General features: G+C 51.5%; 2 protein-coding genes and 1 non-coding gene across 4 annotated transcripts in view; 1 reads left to right on the top strand and 2 right to left on the bottom strand.

Moving 5' to 3' along the window:
* Fbxo21 (F-box protein 21) overlaps positions 1-1,908 on the bottom strand; it is a 36,456-nt gene extending 34,548 nt beyond the window's left edge. For both annotated transcript variants that reach the window (XM_052755172.1, XM_052755173.1), the window contains exons 1-2: positions 1,616-1,908; positions 405-540 (exon numbers count right to left, since the gene is read on the bottom strand). In XM_052755172.1, the coding sequence (XP_052611132.1) occupies positions 405-540; positions 1,616-1,893 (414 nt within the window). In that variant the 5' untranslated portion in view covers positions 1,894-1,908. The remainder of the gene's footprint in view (positions 1-404; positions 541-1,615) is intronic.
* Positions 1,909-2,153: 245 nt separating this feature from the next.
* On the top strand, positions 2,154-2,260 carry LOC128121139 (U6 spliceosomal RNA). The gene has a single exon (XR_008222084.1). It is a non-coding gene; the product is annotated as a U6 spliceosomal RNA (small nuclear RNA).
* A 17,306-nt stretch (positions 2,261-19,566) lies between these two features.
* Nos1 (nitric oxide synthase 1) overlaps positions 19,567-20,088 on the bottom strand; it is a 179,697-nt gene continuing 179,175 nt past the window's right edge. Inside the window, 1 exon segment of the mRNA XM_052755171.1 lies at positions 19,567-20,088. This exon segment is cut by the window's right edge and continues 4,884 nt beyond it. The gene's annotated coding sequence lies outside the window, so the exon portion shown is untranslated.

The raw sequence follows: 20,088 nt of genomic DNA, 5'->3' as shown, positions 1-20,088 counted from the left end.
ACACCAGTCCGAGAGCTTTAGAGTATCCAATCATTGATGCCTCTCACATCACGAGGGGAAGCGTGTGTAACAATCTTGAAGAGAAATAACGCTTATCTGGACCCAGTGGACACCGCCCTGGGTATCCCTGGCCCGCTCGCTCCTCAACACCCCACTCTCTCTGGCTTTAGAAAAGTAGGGCTGGCACGGACAAATGGCTCCGTGTTGTTGTTGGAGGGGAGGGAAGAGGGGGGCACAATGACTCTTGTAGCCGTGTGAGGGAGGGATTGTGTGAGCACTGAAAAGCGACACAGCAGTAAGCGCAGCTAAGGCGCGTGTACTCACGTACGTACGTGTACACACACACACACACACACACACACACACACACACAGCCCGAGCCCCATAATATAACAGGTGCTTACGTGCTCTGAAAAGAACCGTTTGGAGAAGGAGGCTACAATCTTCCGGGCTTCTAACCCAGCTTTCTGCCGAACTTTATATTCCTCTAACCAATTGACGTAGTCGGTGGGGCTGTAGTGCTTCATCAGGGAGGGCCACCTAGAAAGGGGAGAAAACACCCGCCTCAGCTCGGCTCGGCTCGGCTCGGCGGCGGAGCCTGCGGAACCCACTGACAGCGGGGAAGGGGGGGGAGGCTTGGGGGTGGCGGCGGCTGGCAGCGGCTCTGGTTGCAATCCCCATCGGGCATCCACGCACTCCCCTCCCTCACTACCCAAGACGGTGACCTTGGCGTGGCGCGACACACGAAGGCAGCGTTTCCACCGCCACCCCCACCCCCCCCCCCAGCCCCAGCCGGCCCTCCCCTCATCATCTCCGTGGTGGCGGCCACAATCAACAACGGCAGTGAGGATGCTAACGGTTCGCCCTGATGGCGCGCCTCCTCAAGCACCCACCAGGCCCTGCAATCCCGGGGCCCGCATCTCCTCCGTTGGATTCCGCCCCCCCCCCCCCAACACGCTGCAAAAAAAGAGGACCGGGGCGGGGAGGGGGGGGAAGAGGGAGTCGCCTTATCACGGAATGGGAAGAAGACCCCCCCCACACACACACACCCCACCCAGGCTGTCGAGAAGGGAAGGTGGACCTCACCCCTCCCCTCCACCCCACCCCACCCCGCAAGGTCACGAGATGGGATGGCAGGTCCCATCCCGGCCTCCCTCCCAGCCAGCCAGCCAGCCGGCCGGCCGGGAAGGCACGCAACGCCGCTGCCCGCACGTAAACATCCTCCTGCACCGAGCCGCCGCCGGGGCCACAAAAGATGCGCGGCGCGTTGCGTCGGGCCGGCCGGCCGGCCGGGAGGCGCGGGAGGGCCGCAGCGGCGGGGCCGAGCGGGGAGGCCTGGGCCGCGGAGGAGACCCTACCGGGGGGATGGGGGAGTGGGTGGGATGGGAGGCTCCGGAGGTGCCCCCGGCCCAGGCCTTTGTCTGCGGCCCGCCCGCCCCGCGGGAAGCGGGCCTGGCAGGGGAGGCGGCGCGCGGGCGGGAGGGTGGCGGGGTGGGGGCCCCCCGCGAGGCCCCCCGGGGCCGCCGCCGCTTCCCCCCGCCGCTTCCCCCCGCCCCCTACCCCCCCCCCACCCCACCCCCCCGAGGCGCCGCGGGAACGGAGCGGGCGGGCTCACCTCACCCGGAACTGCTCCTTCCACACCTGGCCGCTGCTCTGGCACACCTCGCGCAGCCGGCGGCAGGTGCTGGACACGCGGCCGATGTCGAGCGCCGTGAGGGAGCCGCTGCACAGGATGTACTCCAGCACCTCGCCCGGCAGCTGCACCAGGCAGCTGGGGCCCGCCGCCTCGGCTGCGGCCTCCTCGGCCAGCGCCGGCACCACCTCCATAGCGCTGTCCCCCGCTGCCGCTGCCGCTGCCGCTACCGCCGCTGCCGCCGCCGCCGCCGCCGCCATCTTGTCCGCGTACCTGAGGGGGCCGCTGCGCGGGCACGCGCGCGCGCGCGCGGGGGCACGCACGGGCGCGAGAGGAAGCCCACAGGAGGCTCCCGCCACGCCCACCCCGGGGCGGGGCCGGGCGGCGCCCCGCCCTCCGCGCCCCGCCCACTGGGCCTAGAGCAAGCGGGAAGAGACCCGGGATGCCGAGATGGCTCCCCTGGTCCTGATTATCCCAACAGCATTAATTTTTTTTTTTTTTTTTTTTAAAAAAAAGCTGGGTGCTCACTTCCGCAGCACATATATTAAAACTAGAACGACACGGAGAGGATTAGCGTGGCTCCCGCGCAAGGATGACACACAAAATCGTGAAGTGTTGCTGGATGGTCAGTGGTGGCCCACGCCTTTAATCCCAGCACACCCAGGGAGGCAGAGGCAGGCGGATCTCTGTGAATTTGAGGCCAGCCTGGTCTGTAGAGTGAGTACCAGGACAGCGAGGGCTACACAGAGAAACCCTGTTTCGGGGGGGGAAAAAAAATTAAAGTTAGGAGTGGGGAGCCGGTGAGATGATTCAGCAGGAAAGCTGGACAGCCCGAGTTCCAATCCCGGAACCTGCATAGTAAGAGAGGAAACTGACTCATGTTAAGTTGTCCTCTGGTCTCCACCTTCGCATCATGACATGAGTGTACAAACACACACAGTAACTAAATAAAACTTAAAGCCGGCCACGATGGCTTACTCTGTTATCCCAGCTGAGGAGAGACTGAGGCAGGAGGATAAAGAGTTGGGCTATATTGCAGTTTGAGACAGAGTCTCACGTAGTCCAGGCTGGTCTTGAACGATGAATTGCATTGCGACCTTGAACTTCCATCTGCCTCCATCTCCCAAGAGCTTGTATTATAGGCATGTACCACCAAGATATATTTCAGAGGAGGCGGCGTCGGGGTATGGTGGCAGGGTGGCGGAACTCAGTGTTCTGTGCAGGTTAGGCATGCACTCTACTGAGCTACATCCCTAGTCCCCGGATTAAGTCATCAAAAATGGTTATCTAGGCCGGGCGGTGGTGGTGCACACCTTTAATCCCAGCACTTGGGAGGCAGAGCCAGGCGGATCTCTGTGAGTTCGAGGCCAACCTGGTCTACAGAGTGAGTCCCAGGAAAGGCGCAAAGCTACACAGAGAAACCCTGTCTCGAAAAACAAAAAAAACAAAACAAAACAAAAATGGTTATCTATTCTCTTGTGCCAAGCACTTTCTGGAAGTAATTTGGCCTTCCCCAGGACTAACTCGTTCTCAGCGGGAGCTGGGCCAAGCATACTGTTTACTTTTTGGGAACTCCTATTTAGCCCTCCGATGATGTGGGAAATAATATTAACCCTCGGATCTATGTCCTGTTTTTAGGCAAATCAAAGGATGGTGGGGAGCACTCCTATAAGTGACTAGGTCCAGAATGACCTCAAGCCACTGATCCTTTGGACTCTGCCTCCCAAGTGCCGGGTGTGGCATTAGAAGTGTTTATGGTGTCCATTTTCAATAGTCTTCCACTCAACAATCCTTCATATTTGGGGACGCATATGCCCTCACTGGCAATACAATAATTCCCCTGTGCATGCCCATTCCGCAGTTAAGAAAACCAAGGCTTATAGACACGAGGCACTGGTTGAGTCATGGGGAACAAAGATGTGGAGTTGAACCTCTAAAGCAGGTGTTGTCAACAGGTGTAGTGGGTATTTTCAATGTTAGCCTCCGCTTTATTATTTTCTTAATGCATGTGTATATGTGTGCACATGTATGTGAAGGGCAGAGGAGAACCACGGGTTGCATCTTTAGTAGCACCTTTATTCACATTTTAATTTATTTCCTGTGCTCCTCTGTGGGAGGTGCATGAATATGGAAGTCAGAGAACTGTGGGAGCCCATTTTCGGGTTCCTCGTGGCTTTACCCAGCAAGTCCGCATAAAGGATGATTGGACCACTGGCGTGAGTGCAGGTGTCTGAGATGGTCTGCACTTGGCTGTGCTGGGGGAGGAGGTCTTTTGCTCCACCCCTTGGCATCTCTATAAATACCCTGGGGCAGAGACAGTCGGGCCCATTGGAAAAGGTTCCAGGCCCTCTCAAGGCTATCCTTTATTTTCTCTCTGTTTATCTCCGCAATATTCTCCGCAATATAAATCTTTCTATTTAATATTTCCTGTTGCTCACACTCAAAAAAACTCTGCGGAGCTGTGGGGTTGGTGGGTAAACGCCCCACAGAGAACAACTTAGAGGAGGAGTTGGTCCTGTCCTCCCAACACCTGGGTCCCAGGGAAGGAACTCAGGCCATCTGGCTTGGCATCAAGCACCTTTACCTGCTGGGCAATCTCCGACCTCTCCTTTAAGAGAAACAAGTGAACAAAACTGAGTTCAGTTCATTGTTAGAGCCTGTCTACAGGAACACAGATACCATAAAACCGGAGTCCTTGAATCTCAAGAATGTGGCTCCTGACTAGAGTTTACAAAGGCCACAGTAAAGAACTCCCCTCAAGTCAGATGTTCTGGGTCAGAACCTGTTGGAACGTCTCAGCAGGTCCCCCACAAGCCATCCATGGCTCTCTATGGTCCTTAGAAATAAATCTGAAATCCCTAACATTGTTACAAAGGGACAAACGTCGCCTGTCTGTGGCTGAGGCCCTTCTTTCCTCCTCCAGCCCAAGCAGAGCCCAGATGGCTGTTATCTCCTTCCTCCCACTGGTATCCTTCTCCTGGGTGCATCTCGTTGTTGTTTGGGATGCACTTTCAGCCAAGTCTCCCCTTTTCCAGTTGCTGACCCTCCAGCCTGGCTTCTCTGATTGCTGCCTTCCTCTCCTCGCCTCCCATAATCCTTTCCTCTCTATATAACCATTTCTTCAGCGTGTGTCTCCTTTCTGGTCTGAAGCCCTCTTCAGGACCAGAAGTCTCTGTGGAGGGTTGTCTCCATGAGGGTGACCTGTGGCACGTTGTGAATGGAGGAGGGTTTGCCTTAATTAAGTTAACTGGTATGAGAAGACCCAGCCCACTGTGGGCGGCGCCATCCCTAGGCAAGGGGGCTCCTGAACTGTGCAAGAGTGGAGAAAACTAGCTGAGCACAAGCAAGCATGCATGCATGCATCCATTTCTCTCTGCTCTTGACCACAGAGGTGATGTAACCAGTTGTCTTGGATCCCCACTGCTATGACTTCCTTATCACCAGGAAATGTGAGCTAAAATAAACCCTTTATCCCCTAAGTTGCTTTTTATCACAGAATTTTATCAAAAGTACAGAAATGAAGCTAGTGTAGACTGCACAGGCCTAACCAGTTGTTGGGCTAGAAAAAGTGACCCAGCCTATATGAGGCTCAGTTTTTCCCATCTGTAAAATGGGAAGAATAACCTACCTACTGACTAGGGCAGCTAGAGGTGTTAAGTGAGTAGATGCACATGGGTTGTTCAGTACTGCGTCCAACCTAGAGTGGCTGTGGCAGCTGCAGGTGCTTGCATTTGAGTTAAGACAGAGGACCTCACTGCAGGCCCCACACTAGTGGAACAGAAGCCAGCTGGACAGTCATGATGCACTTAGAGCTGGAGATACTTGGCTCTAGCCTGGACCCTCAAAACCTGGCTTCCACAGACCACAAGCCTCTCTGTCCTCAGCCCCTGCCTGGTTCCCGCTGTGGCCCTGGACTGCTCCCCCAGCTTTGCCCCCCCCCCCCCCCATGCTAAGCTGTTGCAAATCATCCTTGGTGTTGCTCAGACCTGGATAAACCGTTTCCAGCCATCCTTCCTGCAGCCGGGAGCTGCTGATCAGTGAGCTTATCAGGAGTGACTGTCCCTTCATTGTGCAGCCTGCCACCAGCTCCTAGATGACCAAAGATAATCAAAGACAGTCACTGGGGAGATAGGAACCAAAAAAAAAAAAAAAAAAAAAAAAAAAAAAAATCTGGCAGTCAAAATGCTCTTCACAAATGAAGAAACCGGTTTTGTTATCGAACAAGCATCAAACGGAGTGAGCTGCCATCACAGAGAAGGTGATAAGGAGATGTCAGCGTGGCAACCCCACTCTGTATCCGGGAAGCGCTAGCCACAGAGCACAGGCTTCATTGGCCAATTCCCAAGGCTCACCATAACTTGTCCTTGGGTAGAAGACATGACCTTCTTCTTTGAGACACATTCTTGCCCTCCTTCCTCCTAAACTGGCCTAGCCATCCGGGACCCGCCAAGCTGGCCAGCTGCCCCGTGCATCAAGAAATAATAACACATTTCAACTCTTTATCACACAGGTGGTTACAGTTAGAAACAAAGAGCCCAGCTGAACTCTCTCTGGGGACAGGGAGGCAGGGGCAGGGTCTTCCTTGATATTTACATTTTCAAGGAGATGTTTCCCAGGCCCGTGAAAAATTAAAAAAAAAAAAAAATTCTGGGTAACGATTCTGGACAGAAACTTATTTAGGCCTTGAAAAAAAAAAAAAAGATTTACAGAATACCTCCAAACCACAAATAAAATGTGAATTCTGCTGCTGCTGTTGCTGCGAGGTGACCCCTGAGAGGGGTATGCCCAGAAAAGTCAACACAAGAGGGCAAATTCTACATGATCCCCTCATAGAAAACTGTTAGGAAAGATGAATTTATCAAACAGAATTAGGACTGAGGTTATTAAGGTCAAGTGGAAGGAAGAAAATGGGGGTTACTTTTTTTTTTAATTAAAATGTTATTTTTTAATATATGGGTGTTGTGCCTGTCTGCACATCTGTCTGTGCACAACATGTGTGCCTCATACCCAGAGAAGAGGTGGCGGATCTGGAACTGGACTTACAGATGGCGTGAGCTCCATGGTGGGTGAGGGGAACTGAACCTGGGTCCTCTGGAAGAGCAGCCTGTGCTCTTAAGTGTGGAGCCATCTCTTCCAACCTTTGGGTTACTTAATGAATGCTGACCTTCGGAGGCAATAAGAAAATCCAGGCAGGGGATGTTTTTAATGTCATTGAACTGCAGGGGCTAAGAGGGACACTGTCTAGTCTGCTCACCTTACCTCGATAGAACAAAGACAAACGCACACACACAAGCTTTGCCTATCAAAGGGACAGAGAATATATGTAGAGACACATTTCACAAGGAAATTCTTTAAGAAGTAAAGCTGTGGTAGGGCAGTAGTTTAGCATATGAGAAGTTCAACACTGGAAAAAAAAGAAATGAGAAATTCTCTCTCTCTCATACACACACACACACACACACACACACACACACATGACGGGCGTGGTGATGCACACTGCACACCTTTAAGCTCCGCACTAGGGAGGCAGAGACAGGAGGATCTCTGTAAGGCAGAGACAGGAGGATCTCTGTAAGTTGGAGGCCATTCTGGTCTACAGAGTGAGCTCCAGCACAGTCAGGACTACATAGAAAGACCCTATCTCAATCAATCAATCAATAAACCAATCAATCATCAATCATTGCCACATACTTGTGCTCTAGCTAAACTGCCCAGATCCATGACTGTTTCCTGAGAACTTCAACCATCCTGGTGGGGGAGGGGATGTTCTAAAAAACCAGACACTTGTAGGCCTTTGAAACAATAGACCTTAATTAATTTAAATGACCCCCTTGTCCAAAGAAAGGGAAAGGCTGAAGCCCTGGAGCCAGCCATAGAGGGAACTGAATCCATAGCAAAGGATTTCACAAAGTTCTGACAGCTTAACAGACCCCTTGTGGGGACAGGTTGGACCCATCTTGGCAGTTCACAGTAGGTTGCAGCTCCAGCTCCAGATCTGTCCTCTGCACACATGCACACACAGACATGCACTTAGAGACTAAATTAAAAAAAAAATAGGTAATCTATCTTAACCACCATGTCAGTTTACCAAGACTGCCTTGGGGGTCAGTCACTGGCATATTTCTTTTTCCTCTTCCCCATGTGTCCACACTGAATAAGGCTCTTTTCTATGTTTTTCCCCCCTATATTTTATGTATATGAGTATTCTCCTTGCATGTATGCCTACGTGACAGAAGAGGGCATTGGATCCCATTATAGATGGTTGTGAGCCGCCATGTGGTTGCTGGGAATTGAACTCAGGACCTCTGGAAGAGCAGCCAATGTTGTTAACCGGAAGAGCAGCCAATGTTGTTAACCGCTGAGGCATCTCTCCAACCCCCTTTTCTATGTGTTTTAATAGCCTGTCTTTTCAGTTGGTGTGTTTGGGTCAAGTGGACGAGTCTAGCATGTAAAGATTGCTAAGATCCAGGCCTTGACCTGTAAAGCTCCGGTAATAAGTTAATAGTTCCCACCGCCCGGTTGATAAAGGCACCACACAAGCTAGAAATCTCAGGCCCCATCCTGCATGCTCCATCCCATTGGCTCCCCAGTGCCCCGTTGTTGTTAAAGAAAGGGAACATATTTCACCGGAATGTACGTGGGAATGTTTCTGGTTATCTTCCGCTGTGGGCTTGGGACTGTATGTGGGAGTGCTTCTCCTTATCTCCAGCTGTGGGCTTGGGATTGTATGTGGGAGTGCTTCTCCTTATCTCCAGCTGTGGGCTTGGGACTGTATGCGGGAGCGCTTCCCTTTATCTTAGCTGTGGGCTTTGATACACAATCTTGTCTTGTACACAATCTCCATAATACCGGTAGAGAGAGGCTTGGAGCCCACCACAAAACCTTCATCAGGGTCCCTTGCTCTCAGGATAAATGCAGTCGGCCCTCGGTGGCCTCTACACCGTGGATCCAACCAACCAACTAAACAACTGGAAATCAAAAATACTTTAAAAAGTCAGATGTGGCAGTGGCCATGCCTGTAATCCCAGAAACTCATAGGGGCTGAGGGAGGACCACTGAGAGTTTGAGGTCAAGCCTGGATACAAGAACTTGTTTAAAAACAACAATACCAACAGCAGATGGGCTTGGGATGTGGTGCAGTGGATGGAGCGCTTTCTTAGCATGCACCAATCCCTAGGTTCTACCCTCAGCAATGAATAAACTGCTGTAATGGTGCTGACCTCTAATCTTAGCACTTGGGAGGTGGAGGCAGGAGGATCAGGAGTTCAAGGTCATCTTTGGCTACATGGTGAGTTCAAGGCCAACTAAGCTACACAAGACCCTCTTTGAAGAACAAAATAGGACATTTAAAACCTGCATCTGTTCTTCTATGTATAGACTTTCATTATTGCCCCCAGAGCAAACAGTAAATACCTATCCAGCATTTGGTCTGTATTGTGTATTACAGGTTGCCTACAGGTGACCTAGGTCCATGGAGGTTGTGTGCAGGTTATGTGCAAATGCAATGTCTCTTTGTAGAAGGGACCCGAGCCTGGTAGGACCAGGGCTGTTTGGCCACCGCAATCTGAGAGCCACTGGGGTAAAGAGTTTTACAAGGAACAGTATATTTGCAAAGTGGTTGAGCATCCAGATATGGGGGCCTCAAGCCTCTCCAAGAACCAGATGTTGCTATTTATGACATAACGAAGTAGGGATAAGGGCTGGAGAGATGGCCCAGTGGTTAAGAGTCTGCGGCTCCATCACAGACCCAAGTTCGGTTCCCAGAACTCATATCAGAGTGCTCACAACTGCCTGTCACCCCAGCTCCAGGGGTTCCCATGCCTTCTCTTCTGGTTTTCAGGGGCACCTGTACATATGTGGTATATATACACAGACACAGATAGAAGTTAAAAAATATTTTTAAAAAAGGAAAGAGGTTGAAGGGGTAGGGCTGTGACTGGACATGAGAATCTCATGGGTCTGGGCAGTGGTAATTAATGTTCACGGTTCTCGGTGGGAGAGGTGTGGAAAGGTTGTAGAATTAGTGTGATCTGAGGGTGGTTATTTTGGCCTTGACATCAAAAGGCTCCTTCTTATCATTCACTTGCTTGGGTCAGGGGAAGAGTTGATGACTTAGTTGAAATATCTTGTGCAGGGCAGGGTTTGAGGGTTTCAAAGACAGCTCAGTGGTTAAGAGCATGCACTGCTCTTAGAGACGATCTAGCCCGGCACCCATGTTAGGAGGTTTACAACTGTTATTTCTAGCTCCGGGAATCTGGGGCACCCTCCTCTGGCCTCCTTAAGCACCTGCACTCACAGGTTCATACCCACCCACCCACACCCAACACCTCTCTTGTACACGCACACTTAAAAACAAAATAAAGCTTAAAAATTTTGGGCAGTATTATACTTGTGTAGGAGGCATGTGATCATGTTTACCCCCAGCTCACCCCTTTGCCTCCCCCACTCTTCCTGACCCCTTCTTACCAAGCAGCCCTGTCCCTCCCCTGTACTGTACCCTCACGCCCTTTTTCCTTTTCTTTTCTCCTCCAAGCCCCACGCAGGCAGTCACAGCTGCTCGGTGTTCACGATGGCAACGGCCATGTCCCATCCAGGAGACAGTAGCCCACGGTACTCCTTCCCACCCTCTGTTCCGAGCTGGACTTGAGGCCTGCTCTATGGGAGGGAACACATTCCCGACACCGTAGCACCGGCTGAAAGCTGCCTATGTCCGGGAGGCCTTAGGTTGGGGAAATCTGCCACCCATGTTTTGTCCAACGGACATGTGGTTAAACCGCCTTCTAAATATTTGTGTTCATGTCACAAACGAGCCAAGCTTTTGGCCTCTTTTGGCAGCGCACGACAGACCGTCCAAGTGGGGACTTGTGACTGGCCAAAATGCTGAGCCTAAGTGATTTTTGAGGGCTTGGCTCCAAACAGGAGTCAGCGATTCTGAAAACAGACGGCTTTCCCGTCTTTCGAGACGTCACCTAAACAACCGTTATCTGAGCTGTTGCTGTGAGAAGAGCCAGTCGGGGAGACGAATGACACATAGTTCAGCTGTGTGACCTTCTAACCCAGTGACTTTTAAAGTTAGCTAAAAGCAAGTGACTTCACAGCCCACAGAGCTTGGGGGCATACCTGGGTGTTTCCTCCATTTCATGAGAAACCATAGACTTGGGGTGTCTCAGGGAGCCTCCCCTGCCATCCTCCTCTCCCATACTGAGAGACAACCACACACACACACACACACACACACACACACACACACACACACACACTTTTTTTTTTTTTTTTCTGGGTCCAGCTCCTCTCCTGCCTGGGACCTTTGCTGGCAATTCAGAGCTTGCTCAGAATGCAGGAACACACGTCCCTGATCTCAGACTGCATGAGCCCTTCTGCCTCCCAGGCCCTGCTTTTCACCTGCCCATACAGCTAAGAGTCTGTGTAAGGTACGTTATGTTGGGAAGCTGTCGTGTGCTGTTTGAGCCCACTGAGGAAGCTGGCTCTGGAAGCAGGGTCCCCTCCTCTACCTCAAGTGTGTCTTTGTCCAGTGTCCTCCGAGGCCCCTTGTCAGCTAGGGACAGACTCACCCTCCCTAACTCTATGACAGGGAGGGGAAAGAACAGCAAAACAGGCCAAAAGTAAGAACACAGCGCCCTCGAGGCAACACCAGGAGCAAAGCATTTCACAGAGGTTATTATCACTTATCTCATGATATAAAAATGCCTGCAACCGGGAGAGGCTGGAAGCTCAGCTGTGGAAGGAAAGGACGTTCCGACAGGCACTCCGGCTCACAGCCTCAACTTCCCCAGTTCGTTTCGGCTTGATTTTTTTTTTTAAAGATTTATTTATTTATTTATTTATTTATTTATTATGTATACAATGTTCTGCCTGTGTGTATGCCTGCAGGCCAGAAGAGGGCACCAGATCTCATTATAGATGGTCGTGAGCCACCATGTGGTTGCTGGGAATTGAACTCAGGACCTCTGGAAGAGCAGCCAGTGCTCTTAACCTCTGAGCCATCTCTCCAGCCCTTGGCTTGATGTTTTGAGAGCCCGATCTGATGATATTATGTTTCCTCTCCCTCATTCTTTTATTTTGGCTGTTTACCTAGTCAAAACCCAAATCACTGCCCGGATACATAATCAATCAATCAATCAATCAATCTGAGCTGGAAAGATGGCTCAGCAGTTAAGCGCACTGGCTGCTCATCCAGAGGACCTGGGTTCAATTCCCAGCACCTACATGGTGACTCACACCCATCTATAGCCGTAGTCCTGTGGGCTCCGATGCCTTCTTCTGGGGTACAGATTTACATGCAGGCAAAATGCCCATATACATAAAATAAATAAATAACCCAAAGCATGGCTGCCACAGATCATTCTCTGGACCGGATAGAAAGGACCATGACTGCTGAACTCTCCCGCTGGCCCAGGCAGACCCTGGAGTTTGAAGGTCTGGGATTCATCCTGTTTGGTAGCCTCATCTGAGGAAGGGAATACTTACAGAGGAGTTGGTCAGTGCTTCCCAAGGAGGAGAAAAGGGGACCTAGGGAGGGATACCCGCCAGCGTAGTCTCATTCATTAGCTCCACGCTGCACACAGCCCTTCCTGGGAGATGGGCATGTGATGGAAAGGAGAAAGGCCACTCAGCCAGTCTCAGATAGTCACCAAAGCCAGTGTGGTGTCACAACTCTGTGATCCCAGGAGTTGGAAGCTGAGACAAGAGGATTGAGAGTTTGAGGCCAGCCTGGGCTATCTAATGATAGTCTGTCTCAAAAAAAAAAAAAAAAAAAAAAAATCAAGGGTTGAGGGGGCTGGGGAGATAGCTAGGTAAAAATGCTTGCAAGTATAAGGACCTGAGTTTGATCCCCAGAACTCACGTTAATAATGAAAGAAAAGGAGAAGCTGGAGAGACGTCTCAGCAGTTAGGAGCACCGATGCTTGCATTTCCAGAGGACCTGAGTTCGGTTCCCAGCACCCACACCAGGCAGCTAGCTAGGAGCTGCTGCCTGTGATTCCAGCTCCGGGAGATCGGACGCCTTTTGGCATCTGCAAGCCTGTGGCATGGACATACTTAGGAATAAAAATGAAAATAATTATTATTATTAAAATAAGAATAAAAAAAAAGAAGGAAAGAAATGTCAAATATGGTGTTGAGTGCTTGTCATCCCAGCACTCGGGAGGTAGAGACAAGGAGGTCCCTGGGGCTGTCTGGCCAGCCAGCCTGAAGGAATCAGGCAGGGTGTTCCACGTTAGTAAGAAAGCATATCTCAAAAAGTAAGGTGGATGGTCCCTGGGGAATGTGAACTACGGTTGAGCTCACACACACACACACACACACACACACACACACACACACACACACACACGAAACATGACCACCACCAAATCAGAGGCTAGGGATATCATTCAGTGGTAGAATCCCCACCCAGCATGTACAAGACGGTGTGTCCTATCCAAAAAAAAAAAAAAAATCAACTGAGGGACTGGAGGGATGGCTCAGAGGTCAAGAGCATGGGCTTCTCTGGCAAAGGACCTGAGTTTGGTTCCCAGCACCCATGACAGATGGCGCACAACCACCTGTAACTCCAGCACTGAGGGATTTGGTAGCACACACCCTGTTGCTAAAATCCCTTCTCTGGAGGAGACATAAACATCATCTATCCCTCCTCCTAAGGTCCCAATGACAAACAGAGGCATAAGTCCACCGAACGGGGAACCGATGGGTTTATGAGGCTTACCTACAGAGTAAAGCAAGGTGTTATGGGAAGGAGCATGCGCCGACTTACAGCAGCCACTCTGGAGGGTGTGTACTCAGCATGGCTGATGACTTCCCCATGGCCATGTAGATGGAGCCCCTTACCTCACGTCCCTAGACTGTATACTCTAGCCCCCTGCATTTAGGGCAGAGCTGAATACACTTGGTTGGGAGTAGCAGGTACGAGTCCCAGGCCACCCGGCTTCCCCTGAGACCTATGGGAGAAGGTTAAGAATCAACAAGTCCACGTGGGATGATTTTTGGTAAGAGAGCACACACAGCTGAACTCATGATGATGGTGGTTGTTTGACTCCCAGGGTAGTCCTGTACAACACACTCGTACACACATAACTAAAATGAACATCTTTTAAAAAGTTGGTGGACGGGCCGGGTGGTGGTGGCGCACGCCTTTAATCCCAGCACTGGGAGGCAGAGGCAGGCGGATCTCTGTGAGTTCGAGGCCAGCCTGGACCACAGTGTGAGTTCCAGGAAAGGCGCAAAGCTACACAGAGAACACTGTCTGGGGGGTGGGGGGAGGTTGGCGGAATGTTCTGCTGGGGTATTCGAGGGTCTCTCCGGATTTAGAGAGATACATGGTTGGTCCAGCCAGCCTCACTTTCCCTTTAGGGCTTGTCTGACCCTCTCTCCTTCCTTGAGTGTTCCTGAAGTCACCTCATTGCTGGCATCTCCCCCCCCCCACCCCATCCTCTTTAACTGCCCTGTCTTCTCCATTATTTTTTCCCTCCTCTCTGCTGGCCCGTGTCTCCTCGCTGGATTCTGACTGAATGGATGAATTCTGAAAGTGACAAGTTGGGCCGTGTTTTTACACATGAGGAGGAACTAGAGTCTTTGGGAGTCAGGGTCCAGCTGTGGCAGCCAGGATCATAGTCCCCAAACATGTCCCCATGCTGATCTCCAGAAACTGACGGGTAGGAACGGTTCTGTAATGGTGAAAGAATCTTCCCGGGTATGCTGAGGTTTGGAAGCTTTAGACAGACCTTATGCTGAGTGACCTGGGGCTGGTGTCATTACACAGGCCTTCAGGAGAAGGGGGCAGGAGGGCAAAGGTCAGAGAACAACTGGGTGTTGAGAAACACCAGCTTGAGGGAAGCTGGGCCATAGGCCAAGGAATTTGTGATGCTTCCAGAAGCTAGAGACGGCAAGGAAACACTTCAACAATAACAAACTAACCCAGTCGCCGCCTCCCTCCCTCCCTCCCTCCTTCTCCATTCCCTTTAAGGTCTTCTATGGAACCTAGGGCCTTATGCATCCTTGCCAAGCACTCTGTCACCAAGCTACATCACTAGCCTTTTGTTTTAGCTTTCTGATGCTGCTTTAGAGAATTCGCCCTGACGTAGAGGCTTAAAACAACGTAAAGTAGCCGGGTGGTGGTGGCGGCGGCGGCGGCGGCGGCGGCGGCGGCGGCGCAAGCCTTTACTCCCAGCACTCGGGAAGCAGAGGCAAGGAGATCTCTGTGAGTTCAAGACCAGCATGGTCTACAGAGTGAGTTCCTGGCCAGCCACAGCCATGTCAAGAGACTTTATCTCAAAAACCAAGGAAACAGCCGGGCGGTGGTGGCGCACGCCTTTAATCCCAGCACTCGGGAGGCAGAGCCAGGCGGATCTCTGTGAGTTCGAGGCCAGCCTGGGCTACCAAGTGAGTTCCAGGACAGGCGCAAAGCTACACAGAGAAACCCTGTCTCGAAAAACCAAAAAAAAAAAAAAAAAAAAAAAACCAAGGAAACAAACAAAAATCCCGTTCAAGCTGATCACCCAGCTCTGGAAGCTGGAAGTCCCTAGCGAGACTTATGGGACTGAAAAAATGGGTACTGATAAACCATGCTCCTTCCTGAGTGTTGGGACAAGAGCCCTGTGTCTGTCCCAGCTTGTAGAGGACACCTACAGCCTTGGGTGTCCTGAGAATTATCTCCCCAGGGGCAGAGAACTAAATAACATCTGCCTCTTCCCCCAAGGGCCCGATGACAAACCAAAGTTCTACTCCGGGGGCGTTTTTGAGGCGGACTTACAGGTCAGTGGGTGAGGGGTTACAGGCAGGAGCCGCAGGGGACCTCAGAGCAGCCACGTGGCCGGTACCTGGCACACAGGCATGGACAGTGAAGCCTGAGCTCACGGCTGCCTAGATGGAACCCTCCCCCAACTCCTCCTCCACCTACATACACTCTAGCCCCGCCCCCGGCTCAGGCTGCTTCCAACTACAGGGGTTGGGAGGGGTGGCTGGAGACTCAGGTGAGAGTCCCATGACTCTCCCCCATCCCCCCCCCTTGTGTGAGGGAACGTCAGTAGGTAACAAGCCCAGCTGTGGCGATCTTTCGTGAGCAGGCCCACCTGAACTCCTGAAGATGGTAGCGGTTTGGCTTGGAGGTTAGTCCGGCACCACACTGGGCCCAACCTTCCTAAGGCTGCGACCCTTCAATACAGTTCCTCATGTCGTGGTGACAACCCTCCCTCACCTCCCCCACCCCCCCACCCCCACCCCCCGCCATAAGATTATTTTCATTGCTTCTTCATAACTGTAATTTTGCTACTGTTATGAATCGTAATGTAAATATCTGGCATGCAGGATATCTGATACGTAGCAACTGCAAAAGGGTCGTTTGACACCCCCCACCCCCACCCCACAAAGGGAGAACCACTGTGGAGGGTCTTCAGATCGTGCACACAGCAAATTAAGGAAGAGCTGAGACAGTGACCCTCAGGTCACAGGCTAAATGCTATATAGTTCAAGCCAATTATAAATATGCTCCTTGATGTGTGTGTGTGTGTGTGTGTGTATGGTGTGTGTGTGTGTGGTGTAAGCGCACCTGTGTATGTGGTTGCATGTACCCGTGCATTCCGAGGCCAGAGAATTATTATTCCTTTGAGGCAGTGTCTCTCCTGAACCCAGAGCTCATGTTTTTTCAGACAGGCTGCATCCAGCAAGCCCCCATCCTCCAGTCTGCCTCTGCAGAACTGGCTTTACGGGGGGGAGAATGAACATACACCCGGCTTGTTTCCTGAGTGCTGGGATGTGAATTCAGGTCCTGAAGGTTGTCCAACAAATGCTCTTAACCATGGAGCCAGCTTCACAGCCCTGTTCCTTGGTTTTATCCTTTTGTTGACTTTGCAAAGGGTAAAGTGAGGGAAAAAATGGACTTTTCTTTTCCTTCTTCTTTGTTTTTCAAGACAGGGTTTCTCTGTGTAGCCCTGGCTGTCCTGGAACTAGCTCTGGAACTCGCTCTGTAGACCAGTCTGGCCTTGAACTCAGAGATCCTCTGCTTCCTGAGTGCTGGGATTAAAGGCGAGTATCACCGCTGCCTGGTTTATCTTCTTTTTTGAGACAGGGTCTCCTGTATCTCAGACTGGCTTCAAACTTTCAGTGTGGCAGAGGACGAGACCGAAAATCTGATTCTCCTGCCTCCAACACCCAAGTTGCTGGGATTATGGGCGTGTGCCTATACCTGGAAGCTTGTGCCTGTATTTGGAAGGTGTGTATGTGAATGTGTGAGTGTGTGAGTCTGTGTGTGACATGAGACATGTGTGGTGGGCAGAGGACAACTCTGTGAAGTCAGCTCACTCCTTCCTGGTGGGTTCCAGGGATCAAACTCAGGTCACGCGTCTTGGTGGCAAGCACCATCACTCACCGGGTCATCTTACCACCCCAGGGAAGTCCGTACTCTAGATTGATCTCCAAATACTTAACAATATTCTTATTTCCCCCCTCCCTCCACTCACACAAACCATATGCCTTTGCCACCTTTTTCTTTTTTGATTTGTGCCTGTGAAGGTTCTGTTTTGGTGTAAATTTAAAAAAAAAAAAAAAACCCTCACCTGGTTGCTAGGCAACCCCAGCTATACAGTTGGGAGGCCCATACGGTGAAGTTGTCCCCGGCTAACTCTCAGGTGGGACCTGTCACAACGCCAGCCTGAGTAGACGTCAGGTGGGAAGCTGGTTAAACACGCAGATGTGGAGGCCAGCTCCAGAGAGAATGCTACTGGGCATGTCCAGGAGCTTTCAGGAACGGACTCTTTACAGGGCCTGAGAGGCCAGAGAAGACCAGGGCTGGGTGTCATGTCGCTTCACGGAGAAGACTGCTCATACCCAGAAGAGAAATAAACTGAGGAAATCGGAAGAGGCAGAATTCAGGCCTGTTTATTTTCCTATCAAATCCATCCCACCCCACCTCACCCCATCCCACCTCACCCTACCCTATCCCAACCCATTCCATCCCATGTATTGCACATGCAAACTCATTTAATCCTATCGCAATCCAACAAATTACAACCACCAGCCTATTTTTATGGCAGAGAAATGAAGGCACAGAGAAGTTGAGTAACTTGTCCAAAGTCACACAGCTAGGAAGTGGAGGAGCTGGGATTCGAACCAAGATTGGGTATCTCAGCAAATACCCAACATGGTGGATCAGAATGCGGGTTCTTAGGATGGATAGTCTAATCCTAGCCCTACCCTTGTCATTTATTAGCTGTTGACATTCTACAAGCTGCCTGGTCCCCTTGTGCCTCAGTTACCCAAGTTTTGAATTAGAGAGGGTCACCGGCTGCATACTGACACACGTCTATGAACTTATCCTCAGAATGTGTCCTGTCCTTACGTGATGTGTGACTGACTGTAGGTGACCTGCCAAAGCACCCCGTCAAGACTGGCTTTTCATCGCCACGAGCCATTGTGTTAACTGGCTAATCCATTTTGTAGTCCCGCAAGGAGCAGGGCATGAGTGGCCTTGCCTGGTTCCTGCTCCATCTCTGCCTTTCACCTTACACTGGACCTCGGATGTGAGGCTCGGGGTCGGAGCTCAAAAGAGGGAGGAATAGAGAGATGGAGGGGGAGGGGGTGGGGGTGGGGGTGGGGTCTGCATGCCCGTGCTGTGTGAAGGTGCACTTTCCAGAGTCAGTCAGGACAACTTTCCAGAGTCAGTTCCCTCCTTCCCCCATGTGGGGCCCAGGGACTGATCATCAGACTTAGCAGACTTACCCACAGAATTATGTCATTTTGTACTGCAGAGCACAGGAGATTGGTGTGACTGTCCTCCTGGCTGTGTCCTGAAGGGCATGTGAAGACATATTCCCCCCTGCCCTGTCTCACCCATGTGCTGTGGGATGGTCTTTCTGTATGTTGGGAACATGTGTTGCTCCCATTGGTTAATAAATAAAGCTGCTTTGGCCTGTGGTGAGGCAGGAGAAGAGCCAGGTGGGGGAACCCAAGCAGAGAGACCGGGAGAAGAAGGGCGGAGTCAGGACAGACGCCATCCAGCTGCCCAAGGAGCAAGATGCCAGCAGACCGGTAAAGCCACGGCCATGTGGCAATACACAGACTAATAGAAATGGGTTAATTTAAGATAAAAGAGCTAGTTAGCAATAAGCCTGAGCCATAGACCAAACAGTTTGCAGTTAATATTAAGCCTCTGAATGGTTGTATAAAAAATTATTGCTGCCCAGGCGGGACTGGGCAGGACCAAGAAACTTCTGTCTACACCCATGCAGCCCTTTATAGTAACCAACCCATCCTGGTATCTAAGACAAGCACCTCATCAGCTCTGGCGGGAGCTTTGCATTAAAAAATATTTTATGCATGTGAGTGTTTTGCCTGCATGTATGTCTGTCTGTGCACCACACGTACACCTGGCGCCTGTGGAGAGCAGATGAGGTCATTAAATCCCCTGGAACTGGAGTTAGGTATGGCTGTGAGCCACCATGTGTATGCTGAGAACCGAACCTGGGTCCTCTGCAAGAGCAGCCGATGCTCTTAACCACTGAACCATCTCTCCAGCCTCCTTGTAAGGGCTTTGGAGAGCTCTTTCATCTTTCGAGCTGGGCCTGAAACCAGCTAGGTTTGAGCTCTGGAGTCTTCAGGGATGATATATGCGGGGAAGGACTGAGCAATGGGGTTGCCTCTCTAGGGCCCCTCCAATGCATGTGGCTGTGATGGGGAGGAGGGGTGTTGCAGAGGAGTGTGCCAGCATGCGAAGTGGAGACCTAGTCCCTCCCCCATTCCAGGAGTGTCAGTGGTCAATCAGCTCAAGAATGAAATGGCCCCAGAGGGACTGATGGATAAAATCTAGTCTTCTGGTCCCAAATCAAGACACCCAAGAGACTTCTTTCTGGATACCCAACCCCGTGACTGTGGTAGGGGGATGTGTGGCATTCCAACCGAATCTGACAAAAGACACCAGCCGGTAGAGTCGGTCCACGTTTTTTTTTTTTTTTTAATAGTTTAACCATAATGCAAACAAGCATAAGTAGACTTTGTGTTGAATCCCATAAAATGAGAAGGTGAAGATTATATAGAAGAGAAGCATGCGAGACCACAGGCTGGACAACCTCGCGGAGGGCGTGGGGGGCAGGTGGCGGTGCTGGAGCACACGGGACACTTGGCAGAGATTAGCAGCATCGAGAGAGACGTCAGAGGTGGGTGGGGGCAGCCGAGTTTCTGACAGCTTGTGTGTGGTGAGATGGAACCCAGGCTCTGCCCATGCCTCCCCGCCCCCCACTCCCTATAACCCCACAGTGAACACTCCCGGGTGTAACCTGATCCCGTGTGGGACTTCCGGCAAGCAATTGCTGAACCTAGAGTGAGTCACACAGTCACAAGGACAACGGAGCAACTAAAGTGTGGAAACAGAGCTCGGGGCACAGAGGTGGGATGGGGACAGGGGATAGCCTCAGACCCTACTTGAGAGATGGCTCCTCAGGGCCATC

The sequence above is a fragment of the Peromyscus californicus genome, unplaced genomic scaffold, assembly GCF_007827085.1.
Source record: "Peromyscus californicus insignis strain IS unplaced genomic scaffold, ASM782708v3 Scaffold_2__1_contigs__length_46816999, whole genome shotgun sequence".
In the NCBI taxonomy this organism is placed as follows: domain Eukaryota; kingdom Metazoa; phylum Chordata; class Mammalia; order Rodentia; family Cricetidae; genus Peromyscus; species Peromyscus californicus.
The sequence above is the reverse complement of the archived record's forward strand: the minus strand, read 5'-3'. Positions and strand labels throughout refer to the sequence as shown.